Raw genomic sequence first — 22,335 nt, 5'->3', positions numbered from 1 at the left:
CCCCCTTCCTGTCGCCACTGAGCCAGGCTGGGAAGGTCCTGGGGTTGAGCAAGCCCTTCGGGAGTTGGCCCTGGGGGATCGGTCGGGTCGGTGTCTTCTACTGGAGCGACCGGGGGAGGAGGTGCTGGCCATTCGGGTTCTTCGGGTCGGGGGATGGTACGGGCCGCCATGGCCCGGGTGGTTACGCACGCCCAGTCCGGGAGGCCCAACATCCCCAGGTGCTCTCTTCTCTCTACGGCGGCCCACGGGGAACTCTCAAGATCATTCCCCAGGAGACAGTCCACGGGGGCATCATCTCGGACCGTCACCTTCAGCATGCCGGAGACTCCTCCCCATTCGAAGGGGACGCAGGCCATCCGACAGAGACTCTCCGAATTGTCGGCTGAACGGACGGGGCAGAGAATGTTCGGCAGGATCTGTTCTGGTGTCACCAGGTGACAGCGGACGGCCGTCACACTGGCTCCTGTGTCACGTAGGGCTTCGGCCCTGCGCCCATTAATGTTCACCCACTGACTATATTTTCTGGTGTTGGCGGGTAGGGGAGCCCGCGGGACCATGTCTCTCCCCCCTGGGCACGCTAGAACCATGGCGGCCGGTTCCCATTCTTGTTGTTCTTGCTCGCATTCCTCCTGTTCTTCGGAGATCTGTTCTCCCCCCAGGGCGGCGGCAGCTACCTGGCGGGGTCTCGGAGTCTGGTACTGTGGACAGTTTGGGTCACTTGCGTAGTGGCCGACTCGCTGGCATCGGTGACACGTGACATTGGCTCGGTACCCCGGGCGCACTGGGGGGTTGCCCCGGTTGGCCGGGGGCGGTGTGTTGGCAGCGGGGGCGGCCGGGGCGGTGTCTCTTCCTCGTCCCTGGCCTCCTCCTCCTCCTCGGGGACGGTGCTGACCTTGGTTGTTCCGGTGCTGTTCGTGCGGCCCGCTCCGGCCTACTCGGGTGATCTCCCACCGGTCAGCCTCGGCGGCGAGCTGCCGTGGGTCCGTCAATTTACTGTCGAGGAGGTGCTGCCTGAGCTCGACGAAGCAGTTGTTAGAGAGGTGTTCCCACACCATGAGATTAAAAAGTTGCTCGTATGTTGTTACATGGCTTCCCTTGATCCACCCCTCGAAGGCTCGGCTGAAATAGTTTACATATTCCACCCAAGTTGTACCCGGGATCCGGGTGCAGTCTCGGAACCGCTGGCGGTACATTTCGGGTGTGAGCCCATATCGGGTGAGGAGGGCAGCCTTCATGTGGTCATAGGAGGTCATCAGATGGTCCGGGAGCTGTAACAGGGCATCGCGGCCTTCATTGACGAACCTCCCCCATAGACCGGCTCCCCAGTCACTTCGATCGATCCGGTGGGAGGTCATGGCGATCTCGTAGGCCTTGAACCACTGTTGTATGTCGTCATCTCGGAAATACTCTCGAACGACATCCTTGGGGATGTGTACTTTCTTTTCTGTCGCTCCTGGGGTGCGAGGTTGCTCGGGCACCCCCAGTTCTTTGTTCTGCTTCCGTAAGTCTATTTCTGCTAGTTTGCGCTCGTGGTCATACGCTAGTCTCTTTTCTTCGAGTTCTCTCTGTCTCTGTTTTTCTTCCCGTTCTTCTCGGAGCCGCAGATGTTCTAGGTTCAGTTTTTGTTCGGCTAATTTGAGTTCACCTTCCATTTTGAGCCGGGCCATTTCTAACTCATGAAGTCTGTTTTTTTCTCTCTCTTGGATCTCTTCCTGCGAGAGACCCGTTCTTCGCTCCTCAGGAGCCGTGGTGTTCCTCTCTGATGCTGCAACATTTTGGTCCGGGGGTCTGGCAGCCCCGGTTTCTGCCCACGACTCAATGGCGTGTTTGAAATCGTCTTTAGTACTCAGACCGGTGGTAGCAATGCCTAATTCAATGCAGAATTGTTTCAGCTCACGATGGCTGTATTCTTCCAATTTCTCCATCTGGAATTTCTCGGTGGATCCGCTTTCTTTGGTTGTCATTGTGGTTTCGTCGTGGGGTGAGCTACTCTCTGTACGATTACGCGTTGATTCGGATCGCGCCGCTGGCCACCAATGTTAGACGGACCGGGAGGGTCGGCCGAGGACAAGGGGAGAGGTCTCCGGGGAGAGCTGTCTCCAGCGATCGTACAGACGAGTAACTTCCCCCCCACAGATGGGCACCACACAAAGATAAGGCTTAACGTTCTTTATATGCAATCTTTAAGTACGATAGAATGGTACAAGGAGGTCTGGACTCAGGGGTCCCCTCGAGTTTAGTCTCTTGGATGGGAAGGGGGTAGCGGGACAGTCTCGTTACCAATCTGGTAGAGGTGATGATACGATGGATAGCTCACAATCCTCGAGCTCGGTGTTCTAGATGATCGGGCCGCGGCGGAGCCAGCAGGTCCCGAGATGATCGAAGGTGACGACGGTCCGCGGCGGTGCCAGCAGGTCCCGGTGAAGATGGTAGTTACAACGGTCCGCGGCAATGCCAACAGGTCCCGACGAGGTTGAAGGATTCAGAAGGTTGCGGCAGCGCCAGCAGGCAGAACAATCGTTCGCAAGGTAGGACTACGGCAGCGCCAGTAGTCCGTCAAGGATGAGTTTGTCGCACTGTCTCTCGACTCCAGGATACAACTGCCTTCCTGCTCTGGAGCTGCCCCAGTTATAGGTCTGGAGCCCTTTGATGTCCGGACCCTCGCACTTGGAGGTCGGAAGGTCCGGGATGAGGGAGTCCAGACACCCAGCAGGGGGGTGGAGCCAGCGCCCGGGGGGAGCTGGGTGCGATCGGCACCTGGCGGGGGAGAGCCATCGACACTTCTTTCTCCCCTTGACCTGCCAAGTGGGCCGTTCACCTCTTGGGTGGATGGTGGTGCCGGGATGTCGGGGCCTGGCCAGGCCCAGGGTTAGGGTCGATCTGAGGCCACGCGGCCTCGTGGTGCAGTGTCCAAGATGGCGGCCGGGCCGGCCGAGGGAGCTGGAAGGGATTCGACCACATGACACAGAGATGTCCGGGGGCAGGAGTCCCGCCTAAGACGGGTTGCGGGTTGCTTCTGTGGGTAACATTTGGAGGACCGGGGCTCGGGCCCTGTCATGCGGGGAGGAGGCAAGCCCCTCACGTGGCCTGTCCAACAGGCAGTGAGCCAAGCGCGACAGGCAGTGTAAGTTGAGAGAGCTTAGAACCATAGGGCTGTGAGCTAAGGGGCCATGGTCTAGTGATGTAAAGGCAGTGAACTAAATGTGGTAAGCTAGGGGTGTTTTGTTGTAGTAGCTAACCGAGCTGGGAAGTAAACTATGAGCTAAGAGTTGTAGGTGAAAGGCAGTGAGCTAAGAACTATCGGTAGTGAGCTTAGGGCAGTGAGCTGAGGACATCGGGTTGTTATCCTGGAGACAGGGTAGTGAGGTAAGGACAGCTAGGTACGAGTGGTGGGACCAGGGTGTTGTGTTAGCAGGACCTGAACATAGTGAGCTAGGAGCTTGGTTTGTGAGCTAAGGGCAGTAAGCTAAGACCTAAAGATAGTGAGCTAAGGGGAGTGAGTGACCTAAGAGCTTAGGGTGGTGAGCTAAGGAGAGTGAGTGACCTATCAGCCAACTGTGCTGAGATAATGTTAAATGAGGTCAGGGCTAAGGGCATAGGGCGTAGAGCTACGGACAGTGAGCTCAGGGGAGGGAGGGGAGGGCTGTGGGTGGTGAGGTAAGGGTGGTGTCATCCACTAAGCACAGTTAGCAAGGAGCAAAGGGCAGTCAGCTAAGGGCAGGAAAAGTAGAGCTATTGTCAGCGACCTGAGGACGGTGAGCTAAAGGCAAAGAGCTACGGTCAGTGAGCTAAGGACAGGTACCTTAGGGCAATGGGTGTGAGCTAAGGGTGTCGAGCTAAGGCAGTGGACAGAGAGCTAAAGGCAGTGAGCTGAGAGGAGGGAGAGTAGAGCCAGCTTTGGGCGATGAGTATAGGCAGTGAGGAAAGAGCCAAGGGCAGTGAGCTAAGGCAGTGAGCAAAGAGCTAAGGGGAGTGAGCTGAGAGGAGGGAGAGTAGAGCCAGCTTTGGGCGATGAGTATAGGCAGTGAGGAAAGAGCCAAGGGCAGTGAGCTAAGGCAGTGAGCAAAGAGCTAAGAGCAGTGAGCTGAGAGCAGGGAGAGTAGATATAGCTATGGGTGGTGAGTAAAGGCAGTGAGCAAAGAGCAAAGGGCAGTGAGCTAAGAGGAGGGAGAGCAGAGCTAACTGTGGGCGGTGAGTAAAGGCAGTGAGCAAAGAGCTAAGGGCAGTGAGCTAAGAGGAGGGAGAGCAGAGCTAACTGTGGGCGGTGAGTAAAGGCAGTGAGCAAAGAGCTAAGGGCAGTGAGCTAAGAAGAGGGAGAGCAGAGCTAACTGTGGGCGGTGAGTAAAGGCAGTGAGGAAAGAGCTAAGGGCAGTGAGCTAAGGGCAAACGACTTTGAGCGAAGGGAGGGGCTAGGGGCAGACAACTAAGGGTGGTGAACTTGGGGTGATCAACTAAGCCTGGTGCCCTAAGGGTGGTGAGCTAGGGGGGATAAACTAAGCCTGGTGCCCTGAGGGTGGTGAGCTGGGGGGAGGGTAAACTAAGGCTGGTGCCCCAGGGGTGGTGAGCTGGGGGGGTGAACTAAGCCTGGTGAGCTAAAGGCAATAAGCTAAGGGCAGGGAGAGTAGACCTATGGTTAGTGTGCTGAGGGTGGTGAGCTAACGTCAACGAGCAGAGAGCTAAGGGCAGTGAGCTAAGGGTGTCGAGCTAAGGCAGTCGACAAAGAGCTAAGGGCAGTGAGGTGAGCTGAGAGGGAGAGTAGAGCTATGGGCGGTGAGCAAAGGCAGTGAGAAAAGAGCTAAGGGTAGTGAGCTAAGGGCAAACGACTTTGAGCTAAGGGAGGGGCAGGCAAATTAGGGTGGTGAACTAGGGAGGATCAATTAAGCCTGGTGAGCTAAGGGCAAGGAGAGTAGAGGAGCTATGGTTGGTGAACTGAGGGTGGTGAGCTAAAGGCAATGGGCAAAGAGTTAAGGTCAGTGAGCTAAGGGTAGGGAGCCTAGGCCTAGGGGTGGTGAGCTAAGGCAGTGAGCAAAATGCCGAGAGCAGTGAGCTGAGAGAAGGGAGAGTAGAGCCAGCTTTGGGCGATGAGTATAGGCAGTGAGGAAAGAGCCAAGGGCAGTGAGCTAAGGCAGTGAGAAAAGAGCTAAGGGAGGGGCTAGGGGCAGGCATTTAAGGGTGGTGAACTATGGGTGACAAACTAAGCCTGGTGCACTAAGGGTGGGGAGCTAGGGGGGTAAACTAAGCCTGGTGACCTAAGGTTGGTGAGCTAGGGGTGGGGGAGGGGGGTAAACCAAGCCTGGTGACCTAAGGGTAGTGATCTGGGGGGGATAAACTAAGCCTAGTGCCCTAAGGGGGTGAGCTAGGGGGGATAAACTAAGCCTGATGACCTAAGGGTGGTGAGCTAGGGGGGATAAACTAAGCCTGGTGCCCTAAGGGTGGTGAGCTGGGGGATGGGGTGTAAACTAAGCCTGGTGCCCTAAGGGTGGTGAGCTAGGGGTGATAAACTGAGCCTGGTGCCCTAAGGGTGGTGAGCTAGGGGGGACAAACTAAGCCTGGTGCCCTAAGGGTGGTGAGATAGGGGGCTAAACTGCGCCTGTTGCCCTAAGGGTGGTGAGCTAGGGGGGATAAACTAAGCCTGGTTCTCTAAGGGTGGTGAGCTAGGGGGGATAAACCAAGCCTGGTGCCCTAAGGGTGGTGAGCTAGGGGGGATAAACTAAGCTTGGTGACCTAAGGATGGTCAGCTTGGAGGGATAAACTAAGCCTAGTGTCCAGGGATGGCGAGCTAGGGGTAATAAACTAAGCCTGGTGCACAAGGGTGGTGAGCTAGGGGGGATAAACTAAGCCTGGTGACCTAAGGGTAGTGAGCTCGGGGGGATAAACTAAGCCTGGTGACCAAAGGGTGGTGAGCTAGGGGGGATAAACTAAGCCTGGTGACCTAAGGGTGGTGAGCTAGGTGGGATAAACTAAGCCTGGTGATCCAAGGGTGGCGAGCTAAGGGTAATAAACTAAGCCTGGTGCCCAAGGGTGGTGAGCTAGGGGGGATAAACTAAGCCTGGTGACCTAAGGGTAGTGAGCTCGGGGGATAAACTAAGCCTGGTGATCCAAGGGTGGTGAGCTAGGGGGGATAAACTAAGCCTGGTGACCTAAGGGTAGTGAGCTCGGGGATAAACTAAGCCTGGTGATTCAAGGGTGGTGAGCTAGGGGGGATAAACTAAGCCTGGTGACCAAAGGGTGGTGAGCTAGCGGGGATAAACTAAGCCTGGTGACCAAAGGGTGGTGAGCTAGGGGGGATAAACTAAGCCTGGTGACCAAAGGGTGGTGAGCTAAGGGCTTGAATTGGCCCATGACAAGACATTTTACCATTCCACAGTTTCACTTCACCGAAATGCAGAAGATTAAAGCCCTTTAGGCCCATTGCGCATGTCCACTTCTCTACATACCAGCTCCTGGGGACCCTCAGCAGTCTACAACTTTACCCAGGTTGTGCCGCAAATCTTACCGAGTCTTAAATTAAAATGTGTCAGCTGGCTGGAATTCTTTTCAGACTCCTCTTGTAGGTGTTTCCCATTTGTCACACTTAACATAAGGATATTGCCACCGAGTTTTCTAACACCAATGCCCTGAGATGCAGCGCTCTACAAACACCAGTAGCCAGAGGAGCTATAATAGTGAAACAGCAAGGGTAAACAGTGTGAGCAGCCAGTAGCGGAGATGCCTGGCTGGCTGGCGACATAGCCTGCCTTCAAGGTTTCTGCTCATTTTTCAAACAAAAAGGCCCAGTTCCTGCCTCTCAACCCCAAAGCATCCATCTCTGTGAGTGGATTTCTGCGAAGAGTCAAGGCTGGGGCCGCATGTGAGCGCGCGGCAGCGCCCACAGCGCTCCGGATCTGGGGCGAGTCAGGAACGGGACAAGGCAGGTCCATCCGTCTCCAGAAGCGACGGCGTTGTTTGCTTCCTGCCACTGAGAGAAGGGGTGGGAGCAGGATGGAGCCGGGATGCAGGGGTCCTAGGGACGTGCCAGATTGCGCGTCCACTGCCGGGACCACGCCGAGAGGCCTCACGGAGCGCATAAGAATGGTGGGGGTCTAGCACTTGCCATGCACTTACTTGTTTCTTGGCGCTAAAATATTTAAGGCCATTTTTCTTACCAGGATTAGTCTGGAATGCAGAGTCGATCTTGTCAGAATTAAAGTGTATGGATCTGAGGGTAAACGCCAACCTGCTCTGCTTGTACTGTAACCCACTGAGCAATCGTATTGTGAAATTGTGATTCAAACTTGCAATTGAGATTTAATTAACACCTTTTAACTAATGTTTTAGCACCAATCACTCCAATGGTCAAACTGACAAAATTACGCCTTTCCACTGCAAAACAGACTTCTACCCATAGGCCACACGGTTACCTGTTCGATTGGAGCATTAACCCACTGAGCTATCTTACGATAATTCAAACATGTGACCCATTGTTTACACGACAAATCAGTTGTGTAGGAGCATCCCTCCAATGTGCTGTTTTGCTAGTACTCAAATCGTTGGCCCACAGGTTACAGAGACAGAGATACACAAGCCCGTTAGAGGTATGCTGTGCCTCCGCGCGCTGGTGATGTCAGAAGCATTTGGAATTATGGTCTAGACTCTAGAGGATTTTAGCATTGGACGATGAGCAGGGCTGGCAGTGGGACACCGAGATATTTCCTATCCAATTTTATTTAAATTGCAGCGGATTCACTTGTTAGAATGATCCTTCCGTCGGTATTACGAGTAAGGGTATTTTTTTATTTTAGTAGTTTTGTATAGCGCTAGCTGGACCAAAAGGTATCAGAGCGCTTCACAGCATATACAATAATGAACAGACGTGATACATGAGATTGGGGGAACATGGGGGTTAGGGCCGGCGAGGGGCTGGCATATGGCCACAGGTTCATCCAGCCATAATCGGTAATCGAAAAGTTTATACATAGAAGGACTTCTTGAACTGTGTCAGAGGTATAAAGCACTCGCGCATTGGAGGTCGTTCTTACAGAGCCTGTGCTCCGCAGCTCCGGAATAAGCTCCCCCTCTCACTGAGGAAAGCGGACAATCTCCTGTCCTTTAGGAAAAGCCTTAAGACCTGGCTTTTCAGCCTTTAGTGTGATCAGTCTCTGCTTTGTCTCTTCTTACAGATCTGTACAGCGCCGGGACACTCTGCCTGAGTAGCCGTGCGCTATATAAATCACTAAATAACATAACATAACATAACGTAGGAACTGATAATCTAATAGTCAAAAAGTTAGTACACAAAAGGATTTCTTGAACTACATAGTCAACCATATGTAATCGGTAATCAAAATGATTATACACAGAAGGATTTCTTGAGATGCCACCATGTTGTCAGTCTCGGGTATTAGTAAAGATGGAGTGTCGGTTGGGCGCCTAACCAAGGTCTGTCAGTTCCCTCGAGGGCGGTCGAGGAAGAGGGCTTTGAGTAGGCTCTTGAATTTTGGAAACGAGGGGATTGTTCTGATGTGGGGTGGGATGGAGTTCCAGATTTTAGGTGCGTTACTAGCAAACGATGTGGCTGTGGTTCTGTACTTGCGAGTTTTCGGCGGGATGAGCAGTAGAGAGCTGGAGCTCCTGAGGTTTCTGGACTGGCCTGCCCTTTTGAGCTTGGCAGCCAGATATTCTGGTTTACCTGTATGAAGGGCTGTTCTAAAGCTGGCTCGTAACTCCACTGGGAGCCATCTGAGTTCTCTGAGGGCTGGAGAAATGTGCTCGAACTTCTTGGTTCCGGTGACTATTCTTGCTGCTGCATTTAGTGTAGTCTTCAAGGGGGCAAGGTGGGTTTTTGCTGTCCCCGTCAAGGTAGCGATCCCGTAGTCTATTCTGGAGAGGACCAGTGCTTGGGTGGCTTGTTGGAGGTCCTTAGGCGGGAGGAAGGGTTTTATTTTGTATAGTAATTTTAAGTTAAGAAAGGCCTTTTGGCGCATCTTGCGATGTGTTTCTTCATGTCCAGTTTAGGGTCTAGGGTGATCCCTAGAGATTTCACTGAGTCTGCCAAGGAGAGATTACCATTGACGGCATCAATGGCTTTGAGCCATTCTTCGATTTGTGGGTTATCATCTTTGTTGGAAATGAGTAGTATTTCTGTTTTTTCTTGGTTCAGTTTCAAGTGATTGGTTGTGAGCCATTATTGGACCTCCTTGAGCGTGTTGTTTAGTCTCTGGATGTCATCAACTGAGGTGGTTTCCAGATATAGCTGCGTGTCATCAGCATGTAGATGAAAGGGGATGTTGGATTTTCTGAGTAGAGAAGTGAGGGGTTCAATGTATATGTTGAAGAGCTGGGAGGAGAGTGCAGACCCTTGTGGAACACCTCTGACGACAGGGTGGAGGTCGGATTCAAAGCTTTTGATTTGTATTCTTTGTGAACGGTTGTGACGAAAGGAAGAGAACCAGTGAAGGACCGTCTCTTGTAGACCAACCCTTTCTTGAAGAACTCTTAAGAGCAGGTTGTGGTTTACTGTATCGAATGCAGCCGATAAGTCTAGGAGGATGAGAAGGCAGCATTGATCCAAATCGAGTGACTTGAGTAGGTCGTCTATGACATTGAGAATTGCTGTTTCAGTGCTGCATCCCTTTCTGAAGCTCGATTGGTGGGGATCTAGTAGTTTGATGTTCTCTAGGTGTTGGGTTAGCTGTGGGAGTACACATCTTTCCCTGATTTTGGACAAAAAAGGAAGGTTTGAGACAGGTCTGAAATTGTTCAGATCTTCAGTATCTAGCCCCGGTTTCTTTAATAGTGGTGTGACTTGCCCTACCTTGAGGCAGTCTGGTACGATTCCAGAGCTCAATGAGTTGTTGATGATCTTGCACCATATTGACGGTAGGACTAGCTTCAGGTCTTTGGCCAGGTGAGGTGGTAGCTGGTCCAGGGCGTGGGTTGAGGGCTTGACGTTGGAGATTAGATTGACTATCTCTGCTTCCTGGATGGGAATGAATGATGACCACTGTTTTGGAGAATTCTGGTTAGGAAGGCTGTTTTTAGGGCAATGGGCTGCGTTAGGTATTGGGTTGTAAGCTTATTTTAGGGTTTAGGGGTGGGTATGTGTTTTGGGTCGTAAGGGAGTTTTTAGGGTTTAGGGCTGTGTAAGGGTATTCGGTTATAAGGGTATTTTTATGGTTTAGGGATGGGTAAGGGGTTTGGGTTGTAAGGGTGTTTTTAGGGTTTAGGGGTGGGTAAGGGTTTTGGGTGGAAAGAGTATTTTTAGGATTTTAGGGGTGGTTAAGGATATAGGTTGTAAGGGTGTTATTAGGGATGTGGGGTGGGTATATAGGGTTGGTAAAGGTATTTTAGGGTTTAGAGGCGGATAGGGGCATAGATTGGTAAGGATATTTTAGGGTTTAGGGGTGGTTATGAGTCTTCCAGGAGCCTGCGCATTTAGCGCATGTCCCGCAATTGGCTGCCTGACCTGAACATGAAGAGTGTCTGTCAGGCCGACCTGAGCTCAGCCTGACAAACACGCTTCATTTTTCCAAAAAGGTGGAGGGAGCGAGGCCCTTGTACTATCAAGAACAGGCAACACCTGCAGCAAACTTTCATACAGGCCACAGCTATTTCAGGATACTGTAGCCAAGCTCATAAGTGGCCAAAACCTAAGATGAGGTAACACCCCCACCCTCTGAATTTTGCATTGGCTGCCAGTTAATCAGCAAATATTATTCAAGGCAGTGACCACAGTGCATACATCAGTACAGTCCCATACACAGAAGTCCAGGGCAACACATTTCAGAGGTTTACTAGATATCGTTTTGTGGATGCCTGACAGGTGTAACATTAAAAGGAGCTCTTCCTATCCACACCTGCATGTTTACAGAAGAAAATGGCTCTGTATAGGGGGCTTTGTATCTTTACTTTCAATAGCATAGTTGATGGAGACGCCAAAATGAGTCCTGACTCCAACCTCGTAATGGTGGGAGGAAGCCCCCAGAACTGAAGTGTCTCACAGCAAGCAGCTATTGAAGTCATTTGGTCCACCAACCTGCACACACACCTATCCATCTTGTTGCTTGTTTGTTGCTCCCCACAGCATCACATGATCAAAAAAAAGAACCACGCAATTTCAAGGTCAAACGCTCTTCAGTAACTTTTTTCCATGTTCATCTAAAAGGTTTAAAGCAGAGCATGAGTAGCCCACGTCATCGCTCCCAATACCTTCTTGAAGGTCGAGCCTAGGATTATTGGTATTGTCTTCAGTCATTCAATCAAGAAAATGATTAGCTGTCATACATCATGAGGTCATTATAGACGCCTGGTAACTTCAGAGCAAACGCAAAGATGTCAAGACGGTGGATGAGGAACTCGCATGACATCTCAGAGAGATCACCCATGGATCGAACTTCAAGATGAAACATTTATTATGCCTGACATGTCTTTCATGGCTACACAATGAGAGAAGTGGAGAAGTGTGGCTCAGGGGTTAGAGGTGGCAGACCCGGAAGCTGAGATCGGCCCTGGACCAGGGTTCAATTCCCGGCCTCGGCGGGTCTTGGGCTCAAAAATTCCACGGACTCGATAATTCTCGCTCCGGTGCCTTCTCGACTCACGGGTTCACACTCTGCGACTCTGGGCAATAGCTTGCTTAATCTCCACAACGGCCCTCGCGGCGGGATGCCTGGCTTTCACCTTGTGGATACCCTGCCGGGGTTATCTCACAGGGGAATACCAGGACGGGTTCCCTAAGCAAGCGCCGTGAAACCCTTTGTGGGTAGCTGTGCGCTATATAAGCTCAAATACATTTACATTTACATTTACATTTACAATGACCTAGGTGTATGTACACTTCTTTATCCCTTAGACACATTTGGCCTGATTTGGAGTTTGGGAGACGAGTTACTCTGTCACAAACGTGACGGATATCCTGTCTGCTGTATAGTGCAATAGGGTAGCTGAGGCTAGCAATCGTGAGTACCCACTTACCCAGTACCAGGTCACCTGGAGGGGGTCATTGTACATCAAGGCAAAAACTAGACAAAATATTCAGAGACTGTTCACCAAAGTGTAAGATTCACGCCAAATTGGAAAGATTGTGCACCAATGCTTCAAACTCACACCACTCACACCCAATGAGCGAGAACATGTCCCACATTTTGGAACTGATTCAACGTAAACAAAGAGTGAGTAAGACTACGGTCTAGGAAGGGTGAATCACAATCAGCGAGTCAGTCTCCGCTTCAAGATGTGAGACTCACACCTAATGAGTGACATTGAGCACCTGGAGGTGAAACTCACACCCAGTGAGAATGTGCTCCATTGCATAAGACCCCATTCAATGATAGAGAGGGTGCACCAAGGTGTAGGTATTACAACAAATAAGTTAGGGTGTGCCTTAAGGCATGAGACTCACATATAGTTTGCAAGCCTGTATTTGTACCACCCCCTGTTGCCTCGTATGCTCCAACTCTTCTCACAATCCTGCATTCCTGTGCCCATTTTTCTTCTTCTACACATTAAGAGCCACCTGGTTGCCCATCTCATGCAGCACCTTGCCCTGTTGGAGCCTTGCATCCACATACAGAACTTCAGGGCCCCAGAAATGGAGAGAGGAGCAAAAGAAGTTTACTTTAACAGATTCAGTGAGGTTCCTGATAATGTATTCCCTAGCTCTAAATCCAAGAATCATTACTTTAGAGGATGCTTGATGAAAGTTGACATGGCTCGTGCATGTTGAAAATAATCCATTGTACATTTTTGTTAAATTCCATCCATTCTGTCAGCATGGTCATAGTTTGGCTTCCAACATGTGGTGTCTTTAATGTATTTTAGTTCAATTTAAACTCAAAACAATTTGAAACATCTGATGACAAACAGGGCAGAATTTTAGATTTTCTTAGGCAAATGATATAAAATTCTTTCAAAACACTCAGAAAGTCAGGACTTTCAATTGTTTTTCTCATCTGACCACAGTCGTAGAGGGAATCCTCCTTCCATTTTACACGTGTCTGTTGAGTAGTATAAAGGCTGCTGCCTATAGTACTTGACATTATTGGTGACTGCTAGTAATATATTGCAATGGAGGTATCAACAATGCATCAGCTGCAGAGATCTGTTTGAAACCCAACTATTAGGGACTTGAATCCCAAGAGTTCCACCTAATCGCTCATGGACCTAGAGTCCATGAAATGTGTGCCACTGATTTGGTTCATAATAACACCTTTGAGCACTACACATTTTTTGGGGGGGTGTTTTATATAGCGCTAACTGAACCCAAAGGTATCAGAGCCACTTTACACGAGCACCAATTGTGTTACAGATGGATACATTCATTTTGTTAGGCACAGGGAGATTAAGTGATTTGCCCACAACACAGGATTTTGAGCGTCCCTGTCAAGACTCGAACCAGGTTCCCCAGCTTTGAGGTAAACCACTCTAGCCATTAGGCCATATCCTTTCCATACCTCATGGATACAAAGTCCATAAAATCAGTGTCACTGATTTGGTTCATAATAACATCTTTTAGCACTCAACATCCCATTGATACAAAGTCCATAAAATGTGTGCCATTAATGTGGTTCAAGATACCATCTTTTCGCGCTCAGCATCTCATGGATCCAAAGTCCTTGTAATGTGTGCCACTAATGTCGTTCATTATAACACCTTTTAGCACTCAACATCTCATGGATCCAAAGTCCTTGAAATGTGTGCCACTGATGTGGTTCATAATAACACATTTTAGCACTCAACATCTCATGGATCCAAAGTTCATCAAATGTATGCCACTGATTTGGTTCATAATAACGTCTTGCACCACTCAACATCCCATGGATCTAAAGTCCAATAAATGTGTGCCACTGAAGTGGTTTATAACACCTTTTAGCACTCGACATCCAATGGATCCAAAGTCTATGAAATGTGTGCCACTGATGTGGTTCATAACACCTTTTAGCACTCAAAATTCAATGGATCCAAAGTCTATGAAATGTGGGCCACTGGTGTGATTCATAATAACACCTTTTAGCACACAACATCTCGTGGATCTAAAGTCCATGAAATGTGTGCCCTTCATGTGGTTCATAATAAGGTCTTTCACCACTCAACATCCCATGGATCCAAAGTCCATGAAATGTGTACCACTGATGTGCTTCATAATAACACTTTTTAGCACTCAACATCTCATGGATCCAAAGTCCATGAAATATGTGCACCGATGTGGTTCATAATAACACCATTTAACATGCAACATCTTATGGATCCAAAGTTCATCAAATGTATGCCATTGATTTGCTTCATAATAACGTCTTTCACCACTCAACATCCCATGGGTCTAAAGTCCAATAAATGTGTGCCACTGATGTGGTTCATAATAACACCTTTTAGCACTCAACATCTCATGGATCCAAAGTCCATGAAATGTGTGCGACTGATGTGGTTCATAATAACACCTTTTAGCACTCAACATCTCATGGATCCAAGGTCCATGAAATGTGTGCCATTGATATGGTTCATAATAACGTCTTTCACCACTCAACATCCTATGGATCCAAAGTCCATGAAACGTGTGCCACTGATGTGGTTCATGATAACACTTTTTGGCACTCAACATCCAATGGATCCAAAGTCCAAGAAATGTGTGCCACTGATGTGGTTTATAATAACACCTTTTAGCACTCAACATCTCATGGATGCATGGTCCATGAAATGTGTGCCATTGATGTGGTTCATAATAACGTCTTTCACTACTCAACATCCTATGGATCCAAAGTCCATGAAATGTGTGCCTCTGATGTGGTTCACAATAACACCTTTTAGCACTCATTATCCAATGGATCCAAAGTCCAAGAAACGTGTGCCACCGATGTGGTTCATATTAACACCCTTTAACACGCAACATCTCAGGTATCCAAAGTTCATGAAATTTGTGCCACTGATTGTTGTCAGCATTTTAACCATTCTCCTTGATAGATTCCAGCTATTATGTAAATATATATTAATATCTTCCAGTACAATGGGTGTTTTGAATTTATAACTGGTTTTGGTGAAATTAGTTCTGTAATAACTTAATGTTTTGTGTTATAATAAATCTTGTTTACAATCTGATCATTTGCGTTATTGGTTGATTTGCATTGTATGAATCTAAGGTAACATATTGAGATTGGTGCTCTACATCCTTTTATGATAGTGAATTAATTCCACGGAGCTTGCAGGCTGTAGTCATGTAGTGGTTTGAAACATTTCTTGCCTCTCATGCAGTCTCTTAACAGTAGCTGTTAAGTAGTAAGTTTTCTAAAATTCAGCATAATCCTCATCTGTGATATAAATGAGGCTCCTAGTTTTACAAATTTTACACATAGACGTAGAAGGAAAACAATCTGTTTCCATATCCGTATTAGTTTTTAAATATAGAAAAATGGAAAGTTTCTCTTCATTTTAATCACTCTTGGGGCTGTCCCCCATGGAGGTGAGGCCAGAGACTTTGCAAGCTAACAACAAGTGGCGGCTGGTATTTAACGGCAGTGTGGAGGGGACTCGCGGGGGAATTGAGTGAAAATAAAAATACGCTTACTTGTCTGCCGCCTCTGTAACCTCCTCCTTCTCTCGGTCCTCTTCACCCGCAGGGAAGGAAGCTCCTGGCTCCTAGCCTCCCGATAGCCAATCACAAATCCGCAAGGCAGCGTTGTGATTGGTCTGAGCGTCGTGGATCAGCGCTCACCAGAGAATGGGAAGTTGGGCATGTTCTCCACGCAGGCTGTAATGCAGCCTGCATGGATAATATACAAAGCGCACATGATGGTTTGAGCAGCCCGAGAGGGCAAAGCCAAAGAAAGCATCATGCACACTTGGAGTGGGCAAACCACTCCTCTCCTGCTCTGTGAGCGGAGCAGCCCCGCCCCATCCCAGCTGAGCAAGGACGTAAAAATAAAATGATAATAACAATGAGCTCTTATCATTTTATTTTTACCTTTTTGATCTTCTTGGTAGGGCTACGCTCCTCCGCCTTATCGGAGGAGCCGCCACTTCTAAAAACATGGGAAGTTAGAAAAATAAGAATAGTTTGTAAAGAAGCCTAAACAGCTGTGAGCGTATTTGTATTACAATGGTAATATTTTCTGTTTTGTAATATTTAAATGGGTGATTTTTTATAAAAACGACGGTCATCTAAGTGTGAGTGCATGTTTATCAATTAAATAAAAGTAGACATATACTGGTTGTGGCTTTATTTTTTTTAATGACTTACCACAAAATATTTACTGTAAGATACTGATAAGATGAGAAAAAATAAAAAGGGATAAATATAAACAGAAATGTCAACAGCTGCAAAAGTGAGTCAGTAACATGAGTGCCCTTCATTGGCTAATATTTACTGGTATTATTATGTTACGTTCATTTGAAAAGGACTAACATTCTGTTCATAAAGAAGGTATCTGGTGGTGATTTAGTCACAGTCAAGCACCATGGACAGTTCACATATTTTCGGAATAGTGCTAACTTCAAGTACTATTTCAACCCACAGGCAAGCGTGCCAGCAAGGTAGGGGTGGACAGAAAATTCTGCTCTGCCAGCAGAGGACGCGGAATCTTGCCTACTCCACATAATGACAGTGTCATGGAGTTCCAACAAAACTCTGCCAATCTTTGCATGGTGCCATTTTTCTCGCGTGCACCATGGCAACGTTGAATTGGTGAGCGTGAGTGAGAACTTTCATCCATGAGTGCTATTTTTAAGCGCTAGAACGCCTCCTGGTGAGATTTTCTCAACACGGGTGGTCACGACAGGTCATGACTCATGACCATTTGTGTTGAGAAAGCTGCCACTTGAGTAGAAAATCTACTCCTGCGGCGGAAAGAAGCAGCGCACTCTAGTGCCCTGGGTGGTGCCGTTCGTGCTGATGTTACAGTGTGGAGCAAGTTCCCGGTGCTGAGTTTTTATGTAACTCTGTGGAATTCCGTGGACTAAAACTCTGCAAGCTCCACCCACCCCTACAGCAAGCCTCTTCTTCACTGTGAATTTGATTGGTGTGACAAAAAGTCCCAAATCTAACCTTATGCATTGTGGCTCTTTCTGCAAGTTGTAGTAAAGAATGCAGCACTAATTTGATTACAACCCCCACAGCATTGTTCTATTACTGTATTGGATTGTCATTTCTTATAAGAAGGGAAATATCAGATTATTAATAATCAACTTTGTGTAAAATACACTTTCAATCTCTCCCTTTTGTACTCCTCTATTTGTCAGACATACCATATTGCTAATAAATATATATTTTTTAAAAAGAATCAACCTCACCATGTCCAGTCCTAATGCACCCTAATTTTGCCATTTGCAGATTTCTCGACCCGTATAGTTCCCAGACAATGTTATCAACACTATAAACCATTTTCCGAGTGTCTTCTTTTCATGCTGCAATATTGAGATTTACAAGATATAGTAAGGAATGAATTTCAGATTTAGAATGATCTACTTTACAAATTGAGTATTAATGCAGATAAAATTAGGAGAATATTCTGTTAAAATTTCAAATGATTTCTTACTAATCTAGTTAACGTGTGTCTGATGAATTAATCTAATCTGTGGGCATTGTTGTGTTTATTTTTCAGACTTCCCAAAGCCACCACTGGCACCAAAACCAAGTCTTGATCAAGCTGACCCAATCATTGTATGTAAACATCCTTCTCTGGTGTTGAGACAAACTCTTCATCAACATTCAAACCTTATGTCTAGGGGACCCAAGCCACCACTTGCACCCAAGCCAGTTCTGTTCGCAACTGAGGGCAGATCCAGTGTCTATATCAACAATAGTCTGAACAACTGTGCCAATGGAGAAATGATCTGCTTTGACACCTGTCTTACTGCTGAGGAATGTGAAGATGCTGACCATCAATGTAAGTGTCTGGAATTATCTGCAGATCACTGCATCCTAGATTCTCCAGAAGCTGATGACACGCAGGACGATAAGAGTGTTGTGAGTGATGGAGAGGAACAAACTCCTTTAATGATGACGGCGGAAGAACATGTCTCTTTGGATGCAGTTGAACCTATTGATGTTGCTTTAGATGAGTTAATTGAAACTGAAGTCCAAGGGAGCCCTGAAAATATCTGTGAATTATTTTCATCAAAGCTACACGTGGAAGAATCACCATCACAGAATGATGATAAAGCCGCAGACTTTGAAAGCAGTGATCATGAATCTCGGGATGGCTTGTCATCTGTCACCGAGAAGGCTCATGTTGACCAGGATCTGGTGAAAAACAACAATGAACATAATCTTGAAAATCACTTGGTGTTGAATTCTGAAGAGGACACTAACAAGAACACCAGTGATGATGATATTGTTCAGTTGATACCATTAGATGAGGAAACAGCAAATTTCCAAGAGACAAATGATGAGGTAGAAGATCCAAATCCAATTTCAGAGGAGCACATGACACATGATGTGCCTGAAGTCTGTGCTATTAATGATGCTCTCAGTGATGCCAATTCAGACTGTCTACAGGAAGAGGAAAGTGATCTATTGTATGATAACACAGCAGAGATATGTTCAGGTTCTAGCGATTCTCCAGATGATGAAGCAACAGATGATGGCTTAGAAATTGCTGATGACATTACACATCATACAGAAATATTTTCTGATGATTCACAAAATGATGCTTGGATCAAGGATGTGAATGCTGCACCGGAAATGGCAAATCCTAAAACCTCTAATTCTGAAATTGACAGGAACAGAGAACAAGAGGATAACGTGGACGATGGTTATGAAACCATTGAGATAAAAAGTGAGGAGGAATCCTCAGAGGCAGCGCACGATGAAGGGGTGGTCTCGAAAGATGACACTGTTGAGAAAGATGACAGCTTAGATGACAGCTGTCAAATTATCCCCTATGAGAATGAATGCAATGAAGATCTTGTTGATGTCCCTCATGGATACCTGGATGAGTTTTTACAAATGGAAAGTGGTTACTCGTGTCAGGAAACATCTGTTCCTGAATCAGCCATTGAAGAAGAAATTAAGTTTCCTCTTAAACAGAATGGAGTGAGAGAATGCATTCTGGAAGAGGTATATGAGGACCGAGAGCAGTTTGGGGATGCTATGGGTTCAACTAAGGATCTCAAACTAGGTAATGAACATTGTGATGGGCATTCATATGATGAAATAGAAGTCCCTGATAAGGAGCTGGAAGAGCAACAGCATGATAGTGATTCTGTGACCAATTATGAACATAAAGCTAATTCTAGAGACTCCTTATCACTTACAGATGATGAAGAAGAAAACCCATATGTGCTAGAAAACAGCCCTCACTCAAGAGGTGAACATAGCCTGCATAAGGAAAGAATGGTACAGAGCAGATCATCACCAAATGGCATGCTGTGTGACCAAATCCAGAAGGAAGATCTGGGTGTAGAAAATGACAATAACCTGTTATCGGTCGATCGCAAAAATATTGTGACTAGGTCAAGATCCCTTTCTGGGAAGATAACTGGATGTGTACCCGAAACTGTTCCGGAGGAAACAGGACCAGAGGCTGAGTCTCAACACATAATGCATGAACCAATTCCGGACATTATCTCCAATCATTGCCAACACTTTGAAGGGAGGCATATGGACATCAACCGGTTATTACCAACCAAACCTCGACGTTTTACACAATATCCCCGGTCTTACTCAGTGGAAGGAAGAGACAGCCCAGTTTCTTTGTACAGGGATAGTAACGGGAGCTCGTTTGAGAACAGCATAATGAGAATGAAAGATGACAACATTTCCTTGCCTTGCGTACTTGCCTCATCGGGCAGTTTTTCTCACAGAACTTATCTTTCTTCAAGTGGTGTGTCTACGCCTTCCTCTGGAGTCGACATACCACCTCCTTTTGAACTTGCCAGTATCACCAAAAAGCCAATCACAAAAAGCTCTCCCTCACTTTTGATAGAGAATGAATCACCTGACAAGTATTTTAAGAAGAAAAAGTCCTCATTCAAGCGATTCCTTACTTTGAAATTCAGGAAGAAAGCAGAGAATAAGGTCCACGTGGACGTCAATGTGTCCTCCTCCAGGTCTTCTTCTGAATCAAGCTACCACGGGCCCTCAAGGCTGTTGGACATGGACAGGCGGAGTGTCGGCAGCTCACCTCAACTGAAGCCGCATTCTGGGAAGATGCGTGCTTGTGACTCTCCTTCAGCTGTTCTCATCTACAAGGATGGCAAGAGGAAAGGAACTCCAAAGTCCTTCAGCAGGAGCGTGGCAAGAGTGGAGTCCTTTGAAGATCGGTCGAGGCCGCCCTTCATGCCTTTGCCGCTGACCAAGCCACGGTCAATTTCATTTCCCAACGCCGACACATCTGAATATGAAAACATTCCAGCCATGAACTCCGATTATGAAAACATACAAATCCCTCCAAGGAGACCAAACCGGGCTGGAACATTTACAGAGTTTTTTGAAGACCCCAGTAGGGCTTTGGCCTCGGCCAATGAGAATGATGGCTACGTGGACATGAGCAGCTTCGCCACATTTGAGATGAAACAGCATACATCTGAGCAGGAAGCTGAAAGGTACTGTAAACTCATATGTAAAACCTGTTAGCATTGACCAAACAGGTGACACCTCATACATATTATAGACAGAGACTAAGGTTGAATTTGCTGTCTCTCCTTCAGGAAGGTGCTCTTATAATTGTTTTGGAACGATAAAGTATAAGCAATGTTTAAGTTGGAAATGACTAACTACGTTTTAATTGCTGTGCATAAATCCCCCAATGGGACTGAAGTATCACATCTGTAATGTTTTTTCAAGTACTGATGTAATTTCGGCTAATGCAGAGATGTGAAATTATTGAAGATTGTTTTAAATGCCATTATGTACTATTTGAATGGGATGTAGATGAAAGTGTGTGTGAGTGGGTGTGTGTGCGCGCACATCTGCAGGTCAGTGTGCGTATTTGCTTTTATAAGTTTTATACTCAAACATACATAGAAATAACTAATACTAGCTAATATTAATAATTAATAATGGTGACTGACTAATCTAGGTTATGATCCTTTTATAGCTATTGATGAGAAGAAAGGTGGAGTATTAAAATTCTTTTTCAAGACCAGAAAGAACAGGAAAGTAGAGTTTCAAGATCTCATGGGCACAGAGTTGCCTCTCCATTCTGTTTCTTGACTTTATGATTTCACCTCCAGGAGCAATAAGTAGTGCTTATGGTGTGGTCAATGGAATGAATGGTAAATGTGAACTTGAAGGATACTTTGGCACCAATGTATTAATGCATTTAAAAGCCATATTTTGGGGGTCTTCGGGACAGTTGTCTAGCTTGAACAGTGTGTTCTCCACTTTCAGGGATTATGGGCCCGATTCACAGAACTAACTTAAGACAAAATCCTAAACTTACTACTTATGGTATTCACAGAGGTTAGGATTTTGTCTTAAGTTCGTCTTAAGACAGACTTAAGTTAGGATTTTGTCTTAAGTTTGTCTTAAGTCTGTCTTAAGACAAATTTAAGACAAAATCCTAACTTCTGTGAATACCAAAAGTAGTAAGTTTAGGATTTTGTCTCAAGTTAGTACTGTGAATCTGGCCCTATGATTCTATCAGAGGGTAAATCTTAAGCCCAAAAAAGGTTAATTTAGAGTTTTACCATTGACATGTAGTTTGGTGTGGTCATTTCTGTGGTGTACATTTGCACAGGAATGTGTGTCAATACACACATCTAGCAGGGAAAATAATGACAACAGATAAATGTTAAAAAAGACAAGCAATAATAGCAAGACCTGTGGGACACCACGAGGTAGCATCATATTTTATTCTGGATGTGTAGGGTTCTATTGTGACACATCTGTATACTTTCCAAGCAGTGTACACCTGAACAAGTTAAGCAATGGTGGTGCAACTGTTACCACGATGAACAGCCATTACAACAGGATCTGTTGGTTAATGGTGTCAAAGGCAGCAGAAAATCTTGACAGGAGAAGGAACCCAATATGCCACTTATGTGCCCCCCCATTAACATCCCAGAACCTGATCAGTAACAAGATATTCCCTAGATAAACAACAGATTTACCTATAGGCAAGGTCATATGACAATTGTTTCACTGTGCTTTAAAAGATAATGTAGCTCACTTGGGCTACTGACATATGAGCCAAATTGTTTTTTATGAATGCTAACACATAACATGGCCAGATTCAGATCAATCACTTTAATAAAGGAGCAATCATTTGAAAACATGTCTCTCAATTAATATAGAGTTGGTATGTGTGTGAGTATATGTTTGAGGTGTGCATGTGAGATACTTTTATTTGTTTATATTTTGTACTGGAAACAATTGTTTAAGTATAAAGCATCATCAAAAACATTGTGTATGTGTCTATCATTACT

General features: G+C 46.6%; 1 protein-coding gene across 6 annotated transcripts in view; it reads left to right on the top strand.

The window, feature by feature from the left end:
• LOC147672943 (FYVE, RhoGEF and PH domain-containing protein 5-like) overlaps positions 1-22,335 on the top strand; it is a 488,188-nt gene that overhangs the window by 27,020 nt on the left and 438,833 nt on the right. For all 6 annotated transcript variants that reach the window (XR_015303474.1, XM_086947902.1, XM_086947904.1 and 3 more), the window contains exon 2: positions 17,568-20,511. Coding sequence is in view for 5 of the 6 variants with exons in the window: in XM_086947902.1 (XP_086804028.1) it covers positions 17,568-20,511 (2,944 nt within the window). In the remaining variant the exon portion in view is untranslated. The remainder of the gene's footprint in view (positions 1-17,567; positions 20,512-22,335) is intronic.

This window comes from Lissotriton vulgaris, assembly GCF_964263255.1.
Source record: "Lissotriton vulgaris chromosome 9 unlocalized genomic scaffold, aLisVul1.2 SUPER_9_unloc_2, whole genome shotgun sequence".
NCBI lineage: Eukaryota > Metazoa > Chordata > Amphibia > Caudata > Salamandridae > Lissotriton > Lissotriton vulgaris.
Note: the sequence above shows the minus strand (reverse complement) of the source record. Positions and strands in the feature narration are given on the sequence as shown.